The sequence below is a fragment of the Meles meles genome, chromosome 4, assembly GCF_922984935.1.
Source record: "Meles meles chromosome 4, mMelMel3.1 paternal haplotype, whole genome shotgun sequence".
Taxonomy (NCBI): Eukaryota; Metazoa; Chordata; class Mammalia; order Carnivora; family Mustelidae; genus Meles; species Meles meles.
This window is the reverse complement of record NC_060069.1, coordinates 156,499,784-156,521,221: the sequence shown is the minus strand read 5'-3', so window position 1 is coordinate 156,521,221 and position 21,438 is coordinate 156,499,784. Positions and strand designations below refer to the sequence as shown.

At 47.3% G+C, this 21,438-nt stretch overlaps 1 protein-coding gene across 4 annotated transcripts in view; it reads left to right on the top strand.

Moving 5' to 3' along the window:
- Positions 1 to 21,438, top strand: part of HLCS (holocarboxylase synthetase) — a 216,723-nt gene that overhangs the window by 44,064 nt on the left and 151,221 nt on the right. For all 4 annotated transcript variants that reach the window (XR_006818012.1, XR_006818011.1, XR_006818010.1 and 1 more), the window contains exon 6: positions 14,799 to 15,070. Coding sequence is in view for 1 of the 4 variants with exons in the window: in XM_046002075.1 (XP_045858031.1) it covers positions 14,799 to 15,070 (272 nt within the window). In the remaining 3 variants the exon portion in view is untranslated. The remainder of the gene's footprint in view (positions 1 to 14,798; positions 15,071 to 21,438) is intronic.

Sequence of the window (21,438 nt, the reverse complement as noted above, 5' to 3'; positions counted from 1 at the left end):
TGCAGGTGTGTTGGCCCCTGCCCAGTTTACCCCCCCCCCCCCCCGACCCCGTTCTCTGCTCCTTCCCGGGCTCTGGTGGCTCTCGGCTCCAAGACTGCAGGAGCAGGTGAGCAAGCGGACAGATTTCCTTCGCCCTCTTGGCTTCCACCCCTGTGGGCAGCTCTGGCCTCCTGCTCCCTCAGGCCCAGTGCTGGCCCAGGTCCTTCCCCTTCCCTTAGCTCTTCGCTTCTCTTAACTGCCCACAGTTCCCTAAGCAGCCCTTCGGGGGGAATCCTTCTGGATATAGGGTTTCCAGTGGAAAGTAGAGAGTAGCGAGCGATAACTCACGGGAATGATAAAACTTTGTTTCTTTGTGAAAATGTCTAAGTCTAGGCTTGCCTGAGTGGGCAGAGTTAATTAATGGTAGATCCAAGCTCAAATTTAAGGTTTTTTTTTTTTTCAAGGTTTTATTAATTTATCTGAAAGAGAGTGAACACGGAGGGAGAATGAGAGGGAGCAGCAGACTCCCCGCTGAGCAGAGAGCCCGATGTGGGGCTCGATCCCAGGGCCCTGAGATCATGACTTGAGCCAAAGGCAGAGGCTTAACCCCCTGAGCCACCCGCGTGGCTCCAGATTTAAGTTTCTGTTGCCAAACATTCTACTCCCTCCCACGTACTCTGGCCCCAAACCGCATATATCTACTTCAGCGCTGTTTCATTGTTCCATGTTATACTGAATTGTGTCTCTCTTTGTGATGCCCGCAGCATTTTGCTTACAGTAAGTAGGCGGGTCCTGTGTCGCCTTACTTCGGGTTAGGTCCTCTTGCTGGGGACTGTGAGATAGGAATTAGCATGGGGGTTTGGGAACCAGGCAGACTGGGCTCCTTGGGTTCCCTTTCAGCTCTGACTTACCACCTGTGTGCTTTGGGTCTCATTCATGCTGAGGGCTTGGGTCTCCCACATGCTGTGCCTTTGTGTCCTCTCCGTTTGCCGGGCAGATCGATGGGGGCAGAGCAAGGACCCTTCTTCTTATTGTGCTAAAATAATGGAAACATCAAATATGCTATTAACCATTTTTAAATATAGAATTTAGTGGCATTGATTTCTTTACAGGGTTGTGTAAACCTCACCACAATTTCCAAAACCCTGTCATCACCCCAAACAGAAACTCTGTACCCATTCATCAACAACGCCCCATTCCTTTCTCGCTGCAGCTGCTGGGAACCTCCCTTCTCTCTGTTTCTGTGCATTTGCCTGTGCTAGGTATTTCACATAACTAGAATCATGGTATTTGTCCCTTTGCATCTGGCTTATTTCATTTAGCATCATGTTTTTAAGGTCCATTCCTGACATGGCATCTGTCAGAACTTCATTCCTTTGTATGGTTTCATTCATACTCGGTCGTGTGTATCAGGCACATCTCGTTTGTCCATTTGTCTGTCGATTCGTCTGTCCACACTTGGACTATTTCTCCCTCTTGGGTGTTGTGAACAGTGTTGCCGTGAACATTGGTGTTCAAGTATCACTGTTGTGAACATTGGTGTTCAAGTATCACTTTTATGAACATTGGTGTACAAGTATCACTATTGTGAACATTGGTGTTCAAGTTCAAGTTCTGTGTTCCTGCTTTCACTTCTTTGGGGTGTATTCTGGGAATGGAATTGCTAGACCCCATGTCAATACTCTGTTTAGCCTTTGAGGGGCTTCCCAGTTGGAGTCCTCCTGTCACTAGACTCACTCTGAGGAGTCGTCGAGATGGCTCTAACTGGAAAGAGGGTCTAACATCCCCGAGGGTCTCCTGGGACACCTTGCCTCCTTGATGCCACACTTGATGTAGGACCAGGATGTCTGGTCTCGAACCCGAATGCCTATGGGGCAGAAGAGGTGGCATCTGAGAGTCCAGCTGGAGAGTGTGACCCCAATAATGAGGGTGGTGCCGCTTGGCCCCAGCCAGTTATGGCCATGTGGGAAAGAGTTTGCATTTGTTCCAAAGCGACAGGATATTTAATGTGAAATGTCCTGATTTTAAGTGTTAGCAACTAGTTCAAAATGAGTGACCCAAAGAAAACACATTCCCTGTAGGTTCCTTTGGCCACGTGGGTGTCTTTTGGCAGTGGGTGACCTGGATCCCGGTGGGGTTGGATTGGTTTCATAGTGTGTCGCTAAAGCTGGAAGCCCCTCCAGGGTCCAGTGCCTTCATTCTGGGGTAACAGTGCTTGGGACGGGTGGCTGAGCATATTTGGGGGAACAGGAAAGCAGGGGTCTGGGGAACCCAGCCTGGGATGCAGTGCTATCCGAAGGGGGATCTGGACAGGTTAGGCATCAAACTGCAGTGGGGTCAGTGGGCTGGAACAGCAGAAGCACCTGCATAGGGGTCCGGTCAGGTAAGGAGGAGAACACTCATCTCAGACCCTCCTCTGCTTGGTCCTGCTGCTCAGAATAAAAGTCTGCCCAGAAGTCGCCGAATGAGCAATCCCTGCCTTAAATGAGGTCAGGACCGGAAGCCGTCCTGCCCTTCCAAGGAGGGACATCTTTTGATTTTAAAGATCCGCTATTCTGTGTGCCTTCGTCACTTGCATGTAGACGCTGAACCCATGTGAACTTGGCTGTGAATGTTTTGTTCGGAAAATACTAAGAATTGGGTTGCTTCATATAAATTCCATGAGAGTAGAGGACGATCTGCTCCCGTTTCCTGGAGAGTATTTAACGGAGCATGAGACACCCATAAAAAGAGCTTGTATCCATGTCTTGGTGGATGCGTTTTCTGATTTGCCCACTTCTGGTTGCCTAGCAACGGGCAGTGTTATGAGGCAAGCGCAACTAATTCGATTATTTACAAGGAGGCAAATGTTCTCTGAGACAGAAAACCTTTATTGGTTGCAATCGGTTATTTGGTGTTTCTTGGGAAAAGAAGACCCCCCCCGCCCCCCGCAAACAGATGGCAGTAAATGCTTTGAGTCCTTTGCTGAGTTAGAGGTGTGGCTGCGTTTCAGCTGGTGGATCTTGTTAGATGGGGGCATGTAGCGGAGAGGACGAGAGACGGGGTGAAATGCTGTAATGTGATGTCACACAGAATACCATACTGCCTCGATCGCAGTCGCTCTTCCCGTAGCAGACGTTACGGTATGTTAACCGCCTTAGGGTAGCCACTCCTGTGAGTTCGCCCTCAGTGGAAAAGGAAGTGTTCATTTCTTTGGAGGGTGGGATGCTGGGGTTTTGGGGCGTGACTAGGGAGGCTCACGGGCTTCAGTTATTTAGTGTTATATGAGCTGGTCATTGTTCATTTTTTAAAAATCAACTTAGATATGATTTATATTTAAGAATATGCACCCTTTTCAGTGTAGGGCTTATGTCTGAGGAACCACCAACACAATCAAGATAGAGAACATTCCAGAATCCTACAAGATTGCCTCCTCCTCTTCCTCGGTCAGCCCCCACCCACTCTGCACCCCCATGACCAGCTTCAGCAATCTTGGATCTGCTTTCTGTCAGTATGTAGGTTAAATTGGTCTTTTTTGAAGTTTCATCCGAGTTAAGCCATACCGTATATACTTCTCTGTCTTTACTAAAAACCAGCGTTCCAGGGGCTCCTGGGTGGCTCAGTGGGTTAAACCTCTGCCTTTAGCTCAGGTCGCGATCTCAGGGTCCTGGGATCGAGCCCCGCATCGGGCTCTCTGCTCAGCGGGGAGCCTGCTTCCCCCTCTCTGTCTGCCTGCCTTTCTGCCTACTCGTGATCTCTCTCAGTCAAATAAATCAATAAAATCTTAAAAAAAAAGTCGCGTTTTTGAGGTTCACCCACGTTATTGCATACGTGGATAGTTTGTTCCGTTTTATTGCCACATCGTGTTGGCGTCATGTGGATAAGCTGTGACTTTATTACCCGTTCACTTGTTAGTGGACATTTGGGTTGTTTGTGATTTTTGGCTATCGTGAGTGAAGTTATGCTATGACCATTCATGTACGAATCTTTGTGTAGGTGTGTGTTTTTATTTCTCTTGGGTAAATACTTAGGAATAGATTTTCTGGGTCATACGGTTAAGTGTATGTTTAATTTGATAAGAAACTGCCAGATTGTTTTCCAGAATCGTACCATTTTTTTAAAAAAAATTATTTGAGAGAGAGAGAGCACTTGAGCAGGGAGAGAGGCAAAGAGAGAGAAGCAGACTCCCCAACTGAGTGCGAAGCCCACCATGGGTCTCCATCCCACAATCCTGAGATCATGACCTAAGCCGGAATCAAGAGTTGGATGCTTAACTCACCGAGCCATGCCAGCGCCCCTCATGGTACCATTTTATGTTCACATCAGTGATCTCTGAAAGTTCCAGTTATCACTTCTTTGCCAAAACTAGATACTGTCAGAATTTAAAATTTAATCTTTTCTAGTGGGTGTGTAGTGGTAGCTCATTGTGGGTTTGATTTGGATTTCCCTGGTGAAAATGATGCCAAGCGGTTTCTCATGTGTTTATTGGCCAGCTGATGTTTTCTTTTGGGTTGCGTCTGTTAAAATCTGTTCATTGGTATTCTAAGTTGGATTGTTTGTTTTCTTATAATTCTGATGTAAGAGTTCTTCTCATGGTATGGATCTTTCGTCAGATCCATGTAGTGAGAATAGTTTCTCTCAGTCTGTCGTCTTTTCCTTTTTCTTAACAATATCTCTCGATGAGCAGCAATCCTAAATTTTAATGAAATCCAATTATTATTCTTTTCTTTTATGGCCCATGCTTTTGATTTATCTGAGAAGGGCTTTACCTGTCCCGAGGTCAGAAAGTTACTCTCATTTATTTTATTTTGGAAGTTCTATATTTGGGTCTGCAATTCATTTCAAGTTTTGTGTACCCAGAAGGTGTAATGGTCACGGTTTTGTTTTGTCTTGTTTTTTGCATGTGGATGTTCAGTTGTTCCAGCACCACATCCTGAAAGATGGTCCATTTTCAAGTGAATTACCTTGGTGCTTTTGTCAAAAATATTTTGGATGTGTACGTGAGGCTCTGATTCTGGCCTCTGTTCTGCTTCAGCATCCGTATCTATATGATAATATCATACTATCTGGATTGCTGCAGGTTTTGAATGTCTTGAAATCAGATAATGTAAGACTTCCAACTCTTTTCTTCCCCAAATTGTTTGGCCGTTCTAGGTCTTTTTCATTTCTGTGCAAATTTTAGAATCAACTTACCAATTTCTACAAAAAAAAAAAAAGCCTGGGATTTTGATTGGGATTGCACTGAATCCATAAATCAATTTGGAGAAGAATTGACATCTTAACAGTATTATGTTTCCTGATTCACAAACATGGTATATCTCTTTAATTATTTAGGGCTTTTAAAATTCTTGATTCAGGAGTGTTTTGTAGTTTTCAATGTATGGGTCTGACACATTTTGTTTAATTTATCCCTAAATGTTTCAGATCTATTGATGCGATTGAAAATGGTATTTAGAACGAAAAAAATTTCAGGGCACCTGGGTGGTTCAGTCAGTTAAGTGGCTGACTAAGGCTCGAGGCATGGTCCCAGGGTCCTGGGATCCAGTCCCATGTCTGGTTCCCTGCTTCTCCCTCTGCCTGCTCCTCCCCCTGCTTGTGTGCACGCTCTCTCTCTGACAAATAAATAAAATCTTTAAAAATAAATAAATAAATAAATTTCAGACTCCAAGTACTCATTGCTAGTATATAGAAACACACCCAATTTTTGTATATTGACCTTGTAGTTTGCAACTACTAGTAAGCTCGCTTACTAGTAGTAGTCTAGTCTAGTACCTTTTTTGTGTGTGGATTCCTTGGGGTTTTCATGTCATGTGCAACATGCCCAAATAAGAAATAAAGCCATATTCACCTTTCTTGAGGTTGGCTAGTGTTTCCCTACTGCTGTGGCTAACTCAGAGGGCCAGCATTTATGTGACCATAAAACATTCAGTTTTCAGTTTCACCTGAATTGTATTCAGGTAGCTTGAAATCTTAGAGAAGGGTAAATACTAAATTCTTATGGTTTAAATGTTAACAAAGTAACACTAATTAGAAGGCTTTTACGAATTTCATTGTGGTGAAATTTGATAATAGTTGTTTTGTTTTCAAAAGGACTGATGCGGGGCGCCTGGATGGCTCAGTGGGTTAAAGCCTCTGCCTTCAGCTCAGGTCATGATCCTGGGGTCCTGGGATCGAGCCCCACATCGGGCTCTCTGCTCCACGGGGAGCCTGTTTCCTCCTCTCTCTCTGCCTGCCTCTCTGCCTACTTGTGATCTCTGTCTGTCAAATAAATAAATAAAATTTTTTTTAAAAAAAAAGGACTGATGCGGCTTTCAAAGATCTCAAATTTCTTTTTGAGTCTTATGTATCTGTATCAGGACTGTCTTCTTCATTTTACCTCTTGGAATATATATAGTCTTTCCTAAAGAAGTGACATTTTTGCTATACTCTGGTAATTGAATTTAAAAAATTAGGTAGATTTCGGGGTAGCATTTCCATACAGCGTTGGTGGTCATTAGGAAAGTTAAGTCAAAAATCATGAATTGATTCTTTCTTCCTGCGTATGTTGGCGGCCACTTCTGCAGTAAGCGGTAACTTGAGTGTATCCGAGAGGACGTATCAGGCAGGCTGGCATCAAACAGGTAGTAGCTTTGATGTGTTTTGGAACCAGAATTTTATTCCGCTCTCCAGGGATGATGGGAGGAGGAGCCGAAGTACATCTTCTGTACTCCGTTTTACTTGGCGCCTTCAAGTTGTATTTCACTATAGCGAATATAAATACTTACGCGGGGCGCCTGGGTGGCTCAGTTCGTTGGGCGACTGCCTTCGGCTCAGGTCATGATCCTGGAGTCCTGGGATCACGTCCCGCATCAGACTTCCTGCTTGACAGGGAGTCTGCTTCTCCCTCTGACCTCTCCACTTACGCTCTTTCTCTCTCAAATAAATAAAATCTTAAAAAAAAATATGAGAATTATAGGTGGTATATAGTTATCTTTCTTAAAAGGTTCGGGGTCTCCTTTTATATCTTTTAGATTATGTTTGTTCTTTTTTTGTTTTTAAAGATTTTATTTATTTATTTGACAGACAGAGATCACAAGTAGGCAGAGAGGTAGGTAGAGAGAGAGGAGGAAGCAGGCTCCCTGCTGAGCAGAGAGCCCCATGTGGGGCTCGATCCCAGGACCCTGGGATCACGATCTGAGCCGAAGGCAGAGGCCCAACCCACTGAGCCACCCAGGTGCCCCAGATTACGTTTGTTCTGAGTAATTTCCTTGGCTCTGGGTGAGTTTTGAGAGATTATGTGAGAGAGGCTAAGAAAAAACCCCACGTGCCTTGCTTTCATCAATTTTATTTTGCATCTTCGTGCATCTCGGAAGTACTGCTCTCAGCAACAATTTGGAATATCCCTTTCGGGCCCAGGAGACGTAACAGTGATAACGTAATTCCTTGAGAATCTGGCTCCTGACTTGTATGCAGATAGGAAGAAGCAGTTCAATCTGACGGGGCAGGTTGATCCATTTGCCAAAGGATGTGTTTATTTGACTAGTTTGAATGCATTTTTTAGGTGCTTCTACTAGGTTGTTGTTGTGTGTGTGCATACCTGTCCTCTCACCTGTCTCTATGCTGTGGTCCTATTTTGGAGACATAGTGGGTGTTCCACGCATATTTCTTAGATGTATGTAGCTGTAGAGGTGGCCCGTTGGATAATTCCCTGTAGAGGAGATTCCCCGCTTCATTCCCGTTCTGAAATTCCCGTTCCCGTATTCTTTATTCCCATTCATTCTCCAGCTAGACCCCTGGTGTCCGCTGTTTCTTGTCGGTTTCATCGACTTTGAATGGAGATTAACATTGCCTGTTGCTGCTGAATAACCGTGTAGTCCTCTGCTTGGGTTAATGAGAACTGCAGTTCGTTAAGAAAAGGAGGTGGGATTGGGAGAGGGGGAGCGGGCTATGGACATTGGGGAGGGGAGGCGAACCATAAGAGACTATGGACTCTGAAAAACAACCTGAGGGTTTTGAAGGGTCAGGGGTGGGAGGTTGGGGGAACAGGTGGTGGGTGATGGGGAGGGCACGTTTTGCATGGAGCACTGGGTGTTGTGCAAAAAGAATGAATACTGTTACACTGAAAAAAATAAATAAATAGAAAGCAAAAAAAAAAAAATCAGGAATTAAAAAAAAAAAAAAAGAAAGACTTGTCATCTAGATTATTTTCCCTTTATTTTTGTGATTTAACCTATTCACCGATATGTGTTGTCAGCCTTTGTGGTGGCCTTGTGACATCTGACTGCCCTGCGGAACGTGATGAAGGCAATTCAGATCTGTTTGCTTTATGCCGTAAGGGCATTGGCCAGAGTTGAAGGCCTTGGTTATGACTAATGGCCAGATTTGAGGTTTGGAGGTGGCTTAGTTCAGGCCGGTAAGATAGAATAGCGTGGACCAGGTGGCTTTTAAAGAACAGACATTTATTTCTCACGCTTCTGGAGTCTTCAGGTCTGAGATCAAGGGGCTGGCATGTTCGGATGTGGTGAGAACCCTCTGTTGGGGTGCAGAGAGCTCTCTTTTCGCCGTGTCCCTGCTTGGTGGAGAGGGTGGGGGATCTCTCTGGAGTTGCTTCTGTGAAGGGCAGTTCCCATATCCCATTCAGAAGGACTCCACCTGCATGACCTTAATGACCTCCCAGAGGCCCCGCACCTCCTACTGCCATCACCTGGGGGATTTCAGTTTCACTGTGAATTCTTGGGGGGGGGGGTGCAAATGTTCAGTCCACAACAGAGAGTTACTTTTGTATGTTATTAATTCATTCTGTCTTCTTCCTCTAATAGAATTTATATCAAAGAAATAACAGTGAACCAGGAATATTTGGTTTAAAATTTATCTTGAGGGGCACCTGGGTGGCTCAGTAAGTTAAGTGTCTGCCTTTGGCTCAGGTCATGATCCCCCGGGGTCCTGGGATCCAGCCCTGCTCCCTGCCAAGGAGGGAGCCTGCTTCTCCCTCTGCCACTCCCCCTGCTTATGCGCTCTTCCTCTCTCTCTCTCAAATAAATAAAATCTTTAAAAAAATAAAATTTCTCTTAGTTCTTCATGCAAAGATGGAAAGTTAGAGCTGTAGCTTCCGGTGGCTCAGTTTAGCTTGCTGTCTTCTGACAACTCTTCTTTCCTATTTTGTACTCCTCCTGGATACTTTGCTTTTCCCTCTGGACCTGTCCTCTCCTGTTTTGTCCTGTCGTGCTCCTCTTGCTGTCCTCCCCACTGAGGTGTGAGCCCCTGGGCCAGGATTACCTGTTGTTTCTCTTTATATCTCCACCAGGGCCTCATCTGCAGTAGGGCAGTTGCTGTGCTGCTTCACGTGCCCCTCAGCTTCCTCTGCATCTGTTCCACGGAGCTCTGTAGCTGAGTGTGTCTGGATAAAAGCACAGCTTTGTGCCACCTGCTCACTCTGAATTCAGAAGCACTGACCTGGAGTGGACCCTGGACACTTCCACTTGCTCCTTTTATCTTCCCTGCTCTCCTCATTCTCTCAGTTTGCCTTCTCAAACCTCTTTCTTCCTTTTCACTCTTAGTTGATGATCTTGCTGTTTATTTATTGAGGAAAAAAATAGAAGGAATCTGAAGATGATGTCAACAGCCTTCAGCCCAGGACTCCTACCTACTCCCCTGCCGCCTGGGAGCAGAACAGTGGTAGCATAGATGAGTTCCCAGGGCTGTCCTGGGGGTGAGGGAGGGCTGCGACCCAGTGGGGAAGCAGCCTGGTGTCTGGTGTCTCCAGCGGGGATGTGACCCCTGTGCAGTGTGTGAGGGCTCTGCTGCTGAAGCTGACCTCTCTGCTTCAGCACCGGGATCCAGTGCCCACCTGTTCACCTGTTACCTTTCTGGATTGGACCATTCACATTATCATTAAAACACATGCTGTTAGGGGCGCCTGGGTGGCTCCGTGGGTTAAAGCCTCTGCCTTTGGCTCCGGTCATGATCCCAGAGTCCTGGGATCGAGCCCCACATCGGGCTCTCTGCTCAGCAGGGAGCCTGCTTCCTCCTCTCTCTCTCTCTGCCTGCCTCCCTGCCTACTTGTGATCTCTATCTGTCAAATCAAGAAATAAAATCTTAAAAAAAACCAAACACATGCTGTTATATCTCTCATTTAACCAAACCATACCTGTTTGGAGGGCTCCCTTCCTCTCTGTAGCCATCACGCCAGTCTTTTTTTTCCCCTAGAGGAAACTCCTTGCCAAAGTTTAGTTCTTGGAGTCTGTGGTTTCTTTCCTCCCGCTGTTAACGTCAGGCTTGCCTGCACCTGATGGGCTCTGCCGTGCAGAGTCCGGCGGGAACTGCTCAGCCCTCTTCTTACTGCCCTGCCACCATCTTCCTGTCTTCTTGCCACCCGTGAAACCTGGCCCTGGGATTCCCAAGACCTCTCTGCACCCCATACACTCACGCTTGGTTTTCCTTTGCAGGCTCCTCCTCGTCTCCCTGATGTCTAGACATTGACACCCGCTGTGGGTTGAATTTTGTTTCCCCACAAAGGTACACTGAAGTCCTAATCTCCAGAACCTGTAATGTGTCCTTCTTTAGAAATAAGGTCTTCGCAGGCCTAATCCAGTTAAGACGAGGTCACTAGGGCTGGCCCTAATCCAATATGGCTAGTGTCCTCTGAAGAAGATGACAAGAGGCACAGACGCAGGGAAGGGAGCCAAGGATTGCCAGCAACACCAGAAGCCAGGAGAGAAGCCTGGAACGATTCTCTCCTGGAGGCTTCAGAGGGAGCGTGACTCTGCCGACACCTTGACTTTGGACTTCTGACTTCCAGGACTGTGAGAGGATACATTTCTGCTGTCTCAGCCGCGCCCCCCCCCACTTTGGGGCAATTTGTAGCGGCAGCCCCAGGAAACCGGTGCGACCCCTCTTTTCACCTGTGGTCACTCCTTCATTGCTCTCAGCCTGTCTCCTGCCTTCAAAGTATCAGCCGTAGTCTGGAGATCCCCAGATTTATGTCCTCGGTGTGGACCTCGCCCCCAAATCCCTGGCTGTCTCCTACTGCTTATTCACGGCCTCTGTGCATTTCTTTTCTTTTTTTTTTTAATTATTATTTTTAAAAATATTTTATTTATTTATTTGACAGAGAGAGAGGTCACAAGTAGGCAGAGAGGCAGGCAGAGAGAGAGGGAGAAACAGGCTCCCCACTGAGCAGAGAGCCTGATGCAGGACTCGATCCCAGGACCCTGAGATCACGACCTGAGCCGAAGGCAGAGGCTTAAACCACTGAGCCACCCAGGCGCCCCCTCTGTGCATTTCTAACCAGGGTCTCCAATGTGACGTGCGCAGAACCGGCTCTTCCCGTCCATACCTGTTCCTTCCCCCACCTCTCAGTGCTTCGGGTGGCTGTCCCCTCCTTCCAGGTGCTTGGGTCCAAAGCGTTGGGCTTATTTATTTATTTATTTGTAAAGGGAAGTAAGCCTGCATTTCCTTGTTTTACATATAAAGTTGGCTGAATTGGTGGCTTGGGCTCATTTTTGACTCCGTTTCCTCTGACATCCCAAGGGTGATCTGCCAGCGAGTCTTGTAGCCTCTACGTCAGTCGCGGGCCACTGTGACACCTGTCCAGGTGTTGGCCTCTCCCTCCCGGGAGCTCTGCAGGCTTCCTGGCCGGTGTCCCCTTCCACGTGCCCCCCTTGATCAGCTGTGCGTAGGGCAGCTTGCTGAGTGAGTGATCCCGCGGTGACTGTGACCGGGAGGTCACCACACTCCCTTTCTCGAAGCCTCCAGGGCTCCTCGTTGCCCCCAGAGTGGAAGCCCCAGTCCCCACTGTGGCCCTTCAGGCCTTCCACAGCGTGGGTGTCCCTCCGGCTTGTCCTCTGGGTTCCTTGACTTCCTTGTGGCTTGCTCTGTGTTCTGGGCACTTCCCTCCCTCGTCATGCTCCTCTTGGAGCCTCTACATTACTAAAGAGTCATGGGCTTGTATGGGTTATGTTGTCCGACCCTCCACTCCTCCCTCCCGCTGGGGTTCGTCTCTCCTCCCCACAATGGCCTTCCTCCAACACTTCTTATCTGTCTGCTCTGCGTATCGTCTCTCCTTGGCACTCGTGACTGTCTAGCATTCTATGTCTTGTGCCGATGAATTAAAAAAAAAAAATGATCTGACTCCCATGCTAGAATATAAGCCCTTTGAGGATGGGAACTTTGGTGCCTTTGTTCATTACTGAATGTCAGAACCTATGAAAATGTCTGCCATATGGTAGGCACCCCAGAATATCCTAACATTTGTCGCATGAATGGATTGACAAAACATTTTGGTTGAATCTCATATTTTTATAACAGTTAATGTTTATTTTACCATTTCTATATTTTATTTTACCTTTTTTTTAACCTTTAAAATTTTTTTTAATAGATTTTATGTATTTGAGAGACTGAGCATGTGTGTGAGTCGGGGGAGGAGCCAATGGGGAGGGAGAGAGACGAGCAGACTCTGTGCTGAGCCTAGAGCCCGACACGGGACTCCATCTCATGACTCTGAGATCATGACCTGAGCCAAACCCAAGAGTCTGTCGCTTAACCGACTGAGCCACTCAGGTGCCCCTGTTTTGTTTTACTTTTAGTTACGATAGTTTTAAAATCTAGAGAAAAATAGAATAGTGTAACAGATATCCCAAATATGCATGGGCTAAATTTAAGTTATTAGCATTTCGCCTTATTTGCTTCATTTGTTCTGGGGTAAACCACAGATACCGTGATGCATACACATTTCTGACATGAAGGCTGTGTTTCTACGCCACCACGGTCCCGTGATCGCGCCTGCTGAACCTGACAATGAACCTCTGTGGTCTGAGCCGTACTGTCCAGATTCACGTGTCTTATTGTCTCAAAATGTCTCTTCCAGCTCGACTGTTCAAACCCGAGTGCGGTGAAGAGCCGCTCATTGCATTGATCCAGTCTTTCGAGTCTCTCCTCCTGCAGACATGCACCCCCTTGTCTACCTCTGGGGCCCCTGTAACGTTGACTTGCCCGTTTGTTCTGTGCAATGTCTCACCTTCTTGATTTCTTCTGATTCCTTTCTCCCGAGGTTATTTAACTTGTTCTTCTGTCCCCTGTATTTTTCGCCAAGTAGAAGTGAGTTTTAGGGGTGCCTGGGTGGCTCAGTGCATTAAGCCTCTGCCTTCAGCCCAGGTCATGATCCTAGGGTCCTGGGATCAAGCCCTGCATCGGTCTCTCTGCTTAGCAGGGAGCCTGCTTCCTCCTCTCTCTCTGCCTCCTCTTCTCTGCCTACTTGTGATCTCCGTCTGTCAAATAAATAAATAAAAATCTTTAAAATAAAAAAAAAAAAAGAAGTGAGTTTTAGTGGTGCGCTAGTTGAATTTAGCTCAGTGAAATTTCATCTTGGAAGTGGCTTCTCTGTGGCCACGTGCACCTTTGGGGTGTACCCTTTGGCTAGCGGAAGGGCACATTTTGTCTCCCAAAAGGCCCGGCGTTTGCGTGAAGGTGGCCTAACAGCCTGGATCTGTGTTTGCTGGGACTGTCTTATCTCAATACAGTTGGTGTTGGCCTCTCGGGGTGATGACTCCCCTGATCCCACAGTTCCCTGGTTTCCCACCTCCTAGCCCACCCCGGAGGGAGGTCCTCCAGGGCCCAAGAGGAAGTTACAGCCTTCTGGGAGGCTCCAGGACCCCTTCTTGTGGTAGAGATAAGAATAGAGAGATCCGGGGGCGCCTGGGTGGCTCAGTGGATTAAGCCGCTGCCTTCGGCTCGGGTCATGATCTCAGGGTCCTGGGATCGAGTCCCGCATCGGGCTCTCTGCTCAGCGGGGAGCCTGCTTCCCTCTCTCTCTACTTGTGATCTCTCTCTCTGTCAAATAAATAAATAAAATCTTAAAAAAAAAAAAAAGAATAGAGAGCTCCGTTCTGGGCTAGGCAAGGTTTCTGGTAGGTTCTGCCTCCCTCCCAACCCGTATTTGGACAAAGAGAAAGCAGCTGTTGGGTTCCCCATCATTTCCGCATGTGAAAGTCACGTTCCCCGCTGCTGGTGCCCTGTCAGTGGCTGGTGGGGGTCAGCTTGTCTAGGAGGAGTCTAGGAGGGGGGAGAACGAATGCTCCTGTCTTAGTGCCTTGTCTTCTGTGACTCCTGTCATGGGCATTTTTTAGTTGGGCCTATTTCCCCAACTAAGATAATGAATTTCCTTGCAGCATGAAAGTTTAAGGCTGTACATTTTCTGCAAAAGGCACAGACTAGAGAATTACTGATGAGCTCTAGAGCTGGAGAAGACTTTTAAGGATTTGGGATATTATGTAAGATAGAAAGTTTAATAAGGTACTGTATGTATTTCTTTGGATCGTGGCTTCTAAACAATTTGCCCTTGACTCTTGAACAATGTGGGGGTTAGGGGACTCCCCTCCACCCGACCCCCCACCAGTGCTGCTGAAATCCACAGCATATAACCTTGACTCCCCGAAAACATATAACCTTGACTCCCCGAAAACATATAACCTTGACTCCCCGAAAACTTAACTAGCCGTAGCGTACTGTTGACCAAAAACTTTAATAGTGGCATAAACAGTTGATTAACATGTATTTTGCGTGCTATGTGTATTCTGTACGGTATCCTCACGAGAAGGAAAGCTAGAGTAAAGAAAAGGTGTTGAAGAAAGGTGTAAGGAAATTAGGTTTACAGCCCTGTACCATATATTTATCGAGAAAAGCCTGTTGTGTACGCTTAATGTCTGCTGTATGATAGCACAGACATCTAGAATATGTTCCCGCAGCTCTTACTGGTCATGACTTAGGAAATACTTACATTACCGAAATGGCATTTTAGGGAAAGGCTACCATCTCCTCACGTACTGCCGAATTACGACCTTTTCATTTCTTTCTTTGTAACACAGGAAATCTGGGATCCTCTTAGGCGGTGGCTAGGGAAGCACACGGATCCAGAAGGAGTCATAAAATCCAGCAAGCTCTCCCTTAAGTTTCTTTCATCCTACACGTCTGAAATAGAAATCACGCCGTCTGCTCTGCCCGTGGTGACTGACGTGGAGGCTTTCTCTTCGGAAGATTTTAACCTAGACATCTACCGACAGAATCTGCAGACTAAGCGACTCGGAAAAGTGATTCTGTTTTCCGAAGTGGTGCCCACCACGATGAACCTTCTAGACGGGTAAGTTCTGGCCAGACATTGTGCACCTGTCGGAGCAGCCCAGTGGCGTTGACTGTCCCGTCTGATCAGCGCTGGGGAAGAAGGGCTAGAAATGAAGGAGAACTCTCGAGCCCATTAGCAAGTCAGAGTACTCTTGTCCTAGATGAGTTAAAATGTAGGAAGAAAAGCTTAAAAATGTTCCTTGATCCCAGGTGTGTATTTGAAAGCAAGGGGATTTTGTGTCTTGTGACCCTCTTTCCTTAGTGATTGGCCTTGCAGATGATCCTTGGAGAAAACTACAGAAAAATATCTTTAAGCAGTGGTGTTATTACTCAGGCCATCATTTTATTTTTGTGTCGTAACCAGTATTCAACAATAGTGGAAGATGTTTTGCGGGGGCATTTGGACAGGGCATTCGAACGACACACGAGCTGTGTTTGCAGTCAAATGCTCTACCACTGAGCTATACCCCCTCGAGCTGTGTTTGATTGAAACGAATCAGAAGCTTTGTACTTTTGGAAACCCCCTTTTTTTTTTTAAGATTTTATTTATTTATTTGACAGATGGAGATCACAAGTAGGCAGAGAGGCAGGCAGAGAGAGAGGAAGGGAAGCAGGCTCCCCACTGAGCAGAGAGCCCGATGTGGGGCTCGATCCCAGGACCCTGAGATCATAACCTGGGCTGAAGGCAGAGGCTTTAACCCACTGAGCCACCCAGGCGCCCCTGGAAACCCATTTTGATATGCTCCCTATCCAGTACGTTTTGCAAGCGCTCTCTAATCCCATTTAAATATTCGAGATTTATTCTTACTGAGTTATCTTTCTTATTTCTTCTGTTTCATGGACTTTGGTTAAAGTTTAAAAAATGGCAAACAGATGAAAGGAATTTTTTTTTAGTCTTAAATTAGTATTAATCAATATTCCTATTTGAGATAGTTTAAAAAGTTGGATTATAGAGGGAGTGAATAAAAAAGGCGTCTTCCTGGGATGCCTGGGTGGCTCACTCATTGGGCGTCTGCCTTTGGCTTGGGTCATGATCCCGGGGTCCTGGGATTGAGCCCTGTACTGGACTCCCTGCTCAGCAGGAAGCCTGCCTCTCCCTCTCCCGCTCCCCCTGCTTGTATTCCCTCTCTATCTCTCTCTATCAGATAAATAAAGTCTTTAGGGAAAAAAAAGCATCGTCCTTCAACATGGGACTAAAATTTCAGGAATGTAAGACCCCCCCTAGAACCCCACTGGATTCACAGTTTCTGGGCATTTTCACTCATGTACTGCGCGATGAGATGCATACATAATTCACCATAGGGAAATATTTTGGTCTTTCTTAGTAATTTCTGGAATTTGATAATATGTTGACATGAAATGATGAGATCAGCTTAGCTTTTTCTTGAGAGTTATCCTCAAAGCCATGGAGCGAGCGGTTTTGTGTGGCTGGTGTGTAGGAAAGCATTCGGGGGGCGGGATCCGTGGATCCGTGGAGCGGCGTGGGTGTAGCGGGAGGGCAGTGGGAGCCGTGGTCGCGAGCAGTTCTTGTTTGCTGTGTTATTTTGTGTTGTCGTAAGTACTTTTTTTTTCAGCGTTTCCTCCTTCTCCTGCCTCTCCTCCTACCCGGTCCCCTGCCCTCCTCTGTGTTTGTATATGGAAGAATCATTACTTGTGGCCGCGAACTCTGGGATAATCCTTTGTTGCTCAGGAGAACACTATTTGTATTGAAAAGGTGACCTATTATCATCATATTTTCCAAATAAAAAAATCAGATGTGGCATTTGACATAAGATTTTGGGAGATTAAATTTTGATGGAGAAACATTGGCACATCACGGGACTCCTGGGGGGCTCAGTTGGTTAAGCGTCTGCCTTTGGCTGATCATGATCTCGGGGTCCTGGGATCGAGCCCCATGTTGGGCTCTCTGCTCAGCGAGGAGTCTGCTTTTCCTTCTCCCCCTCTCCCAGCTCGTGCTCTCTCAATTTCTCTTTCTCTCAAAAATTAAAAAAAATCTTAAAAAAAAAAGAAAAGAAAAACGTTGTCACTTCTTGCCCATTGTTGTTGGGCAATAAGTGAAGAATATTTTACGTTGGGATGATCTTGAACCACCGGAATTATGGTCTCTGAGCTCGTGTAGTGGGCAGCGATTATGAAGCGGGCTGTAAGCCTTGAGTGGATGGCCCGTCCCCTGGCCTGTCCCCTGTGTCGTCAGACGGTTGGGTTTCCTTACATGCTGGTGAGCACTTGTTTTAGGATAGAAAAAAAATGCCGTGTAAATTCACTGCTTTAGTACCCTTAACAGTGGTAAGTTTCTTTTTGATACTGAACTTTTTTTTTTTTTTTTTTAAAAACATTCTGTCTTGGGGCACCTGGGTGGCTCAGTGGGTTAAGCCGCTGCCTTCAGCTCAGGTCATGATCTCAGGGTCCTGGGATCGAGTCCCGCATGGGGCTCTCTGCTCGGCAGGGAGCCTGCTTCTCTCTCTCTCTCTCTCTCTCTCTCTCTGCCTGCCTCTCTGCCTACTTGTGATCTCTCTGTCAAATAAATAAAATAAAAAATCTAAAAAAAAAAAAATTCTGTCTTAGGCAACTTAAGTCTGTAAAAGTGTATAGCTGAGCAGGACAATAGCAGAGTCAGAACCTTCTGTAGGATGACGAGTTTTTATTTTTACAAAAGAGGAAAATATTTTGGCTTTTCCAAGGGCATTTAGGAAGCGTCTTTGTCTCTCTTCTTGCCGGGTCTCTGTAGAGCATGGAGAATGAAATAGCTTTGATGATTAATGATTAATCCCTCTGCTTGGCACAGAGCAGATCCCGCATAAATAAATAGTGGCTGTTCACCGAAACATACAGATGTCCTCTTCCACGGCTTGCATGGCTTCCTTCCGAGCTTGGCGAGATAAAGTTACTCACTGCAGCCTCGTGCGTCAGCAAGCCTGCTGAGCAGTGCCCAGAGGTGGGGGGTGGGGGTGGATGGGCTATAGCCTTTTTTAGGAGAAGGAACTTGCAGAGGTCACCTTGATGCTGAAAACTCAGTTGTCCACGAAGGGACCGTGAGATGGATAAATGAAACATAGGACTTATTCCTTTCTAAGAATAAGACCAAAACCATTTCTTGTCTTCTTCTTCTTCTTTTTTTTTAAAGATTTATTTATATATTTGAGAGAGAGAAAGAGAGTGTGTGAGAGCGGGGGGAAGGGTAGAGGGAGAGAGAGAGACTGCAGAGAGACTAGCAGACTCCACACTGAGTGGGGAGCCCGATGCGGGGCTCGATCCCACGACCCTGAGATCATGACCCGAGCCAAAGTCAAGAGTCAGTCTCTTAACTGACCGAGCCACCCATGTGCCCCAGACCAAAACCATGTCTCTACCCAATATTATATTTGATCCCACGTGGGCTCCCTCCTGGAAGCACAGTCTCTTGTGGTAATGATAATAAGTATAATAATAACGTTAATAATAATAACAGCTAACATATATTGAAAGCTTTTATCTTCCAGACACTGCTTCAATGTACTTTACACGTATCGACCAGTTTCATACGGTATTTTTTAGTGCCTAGGGTCATCAGAGCCAAACTCTAGTACCATACCAGCGTGTGGAAAGCGACGTATCAGAATTTACCATATATGGAATTGATTCTGTGAACCGACCACATCCATAGGCCTGTTAGGCAGAACCAGAAGAATTTTCGAAAGCATGGCCTGGGTTTGAACTCCATGCGTGTTTCTGTCTTTATATCTGTCACTTCTGTGGCTCTTGCCTCGGGGTCTGAAATAGAAGTAAAATTTAAATTAGATAATAGATCTTTATAAAGTTTCCAAAATCTTTTTTTTTCTCTGCCTCTCCCGCCCACCCGTGGGGACTTGTGGCAGCTAAAAATCGGGAGTTCTTTTCCTAGGAAAGGAGTGGGGAGTCCACAGTGGGGAACAGCCAGCAATGTCTGCCACAGTCCCAAATATCCGTGTTGTAGCTCCGCCCGCTCCCCCCATCTAAAACTCTCACCCCCTCCTCCAGGAGGGCAGCCTGCTCGTTTACTTCCTCTGGAGCAGATTCAGGATCTCTGGGCATGGAACCTTCTCTGGCAGCTTCCTACTTGAAACAGATGTGTTCTCTGCCCCTGGCTGCAGGGGCTGAGATGGGGACCACGGAATCTCCCGGGTCAGGGAGAGGAGGGACGCCCTGCTCAGGCGGTAGATAAGTTTCCTGGTCGTGCCCTTGGGCCTGGTGTCCTTGGGGTCGTGGCTTTGCCTTTTGGGAGGGTCTTGAACTGTAACACATTGTGTTGTGCATTAGAGGGATGGGCTTCTGACACCCACTCTCGGTGAGGGTTGGGGGGGGTCTGAGTATTATTGTTCTTAGGGTGAAATGACAGCCTTTTAGGTCCGCCTTACGGTTTCTACAGAGGTAGAAGTTTCTGAAAACTTCGGTAGGCCTCGGATGGTTCTGTGTGAATAACCAACAAAGATCTTAGCAGGACTTGAGATTTTTAGCCTAAGAACTCTGTTCTTTTAAAGGCCCTGATACTCTGCCCAACCCCTTCTCTGTCAGTCAGATGGCGGGTCCCTTGGCTGAATGAAACGTGCCATGGGTGATCCCTTGATGGCATCTTTGGCGCGAGGCTGTGGGCTGTCTGTGGCAAGGCTGTGGGCTGTCCGTGGCGAGGCCGTGGGCTGTCCGTGGTGAGGCTGTGGGCTGTCCGTGGCGAGGCGTCCGTCTTCCCACCGTGGGGGCTGCCGGCACTGCCCGGAGGCTCCAGTCCAGCCTGCTGGGGGCCGCCCGCTTGTCGGATCTGTTTTCTTTTCCGTCCTTTGAGCCGGGCCCGCTCCTGGGGAGGTCGTGTCTCTTACAGGGAACTTTGCTGAGAGTGTCAGGGATGGAAACACTATCCTCGTGAGTGTTCCGAGCTGGTCCCTGTGATGGTACCACTTCTAACTGCTGCTCGGTCTTCCTCCCAAGCTCTAGAAAGCCAGGCTCCTAGCAAGTGCTCTGCCGCTGTTTGACCAGAGCCGTGTCCACTTACGAACCTTCGAGATGTATGTTCTCATCTACCGTTCCCTGCCCTGATGACCCTCCCTCTCAGGCTGCATTTCTTGTGACATGCGAGAGACCGGAGCCTCGACACACTCCATCCAGGTACCAGCCTCTAGGTCAGTTAGGACTAGACAGGCATCCCCATGTTAAAGTGTTTCAAACAGGTTTGAGCCCTAGGGTTATTTCTCTGTCCCATAAACCAGAGAGGCTGAGATGGGCAGCCCAGGGTTGGCCAGCGTGCGGCCCACCGTGTCAAGGATGCAGCTGAGTCGCTCTGCCCCCCTCAGCAAGTGGTACCCCCGACATTTATGTTCTCGTCTTAGCCAGCACGCGGGAGGAGGGGTGAGAAGGGTGTGGCTCCACTCTTACGGATTCCTTCCAAAAATCGCTCATGACATTTTTGTGTATGTTCTGGGGCTGGGATTTAAGCACAGGACCATGTCCGCCCACAAAGAAGGCTGGGAAATAAATGTGGTCTTTCTACTCAGCATCCACGAATCCACCGAAAATCGCGGTTTAAACACAAGGGAGGCGTGGAGAACAGATACGGAGGAGAATTAGAAGCCTTTCTCCCAAGCATGTACTTTTCATGAGTCAGACTGTTAAAAAGAAAGCAGGAGACCCTTAAATAACCGTCACATCGTGATAGCCCCAGTGCTTCCAAGCTCTGACATCGTGGGTGGAAACAGTTACTCGAATACTCACGCTGATTCTGTCTCACCGCTTACTCCGTGTCATTAGAGGTATTTTTCTTAGGTCACTAGTGCAAATCTAGGGCGATCTGGAAATTTCTCTCCCGACAGACAGTTTGGAGGGCATCATCTGTTCTTCTTTGGCTACAAACGCAGCTAAGCTACTGAGGCCCTGAGACAGACGCTGAAAGCTTTCATCCGATCTCCAGGTATGAAAGCAGGCAGGGGCGGGAGCCCCGCGCCACCTCCCCTCTGCCCCGAGCTGGGATATGAAAGGTGTTAATAAACCAGGACAGGGGCAGGATCTCGGGGGAAGGGAGCAACCAGCGGAGATAAGGGAGCTGCTCGCTAGCAACTAAATCAAGGCAGTGGAAGGGCCTGTGGGCTCCCCCTCACCACGTCAGTGAGCGCTGGTCCCCCAGTAGTCACACTTGGCTCAGCTGCCCACCGGGCCGATGAGGACGCGTGATTTCACCCTGTGTTCCCTGCTCCAGTTGTATTCCCTGGCATGTGTTTCTGACCCTGAAATATGTTTTCTACTGTGTCGTCATGGTAACCTTTTGGATGCCATGCTGGCTTTGATTGCCATTCGACGCCTTTCTTTTTCCTTCTGCCCAATTTCCTGGTAGGTTTTCCTGTGACCAGTTAGCTCAGCAAGTGGGATGGAGTCCCAAGGGCGTGG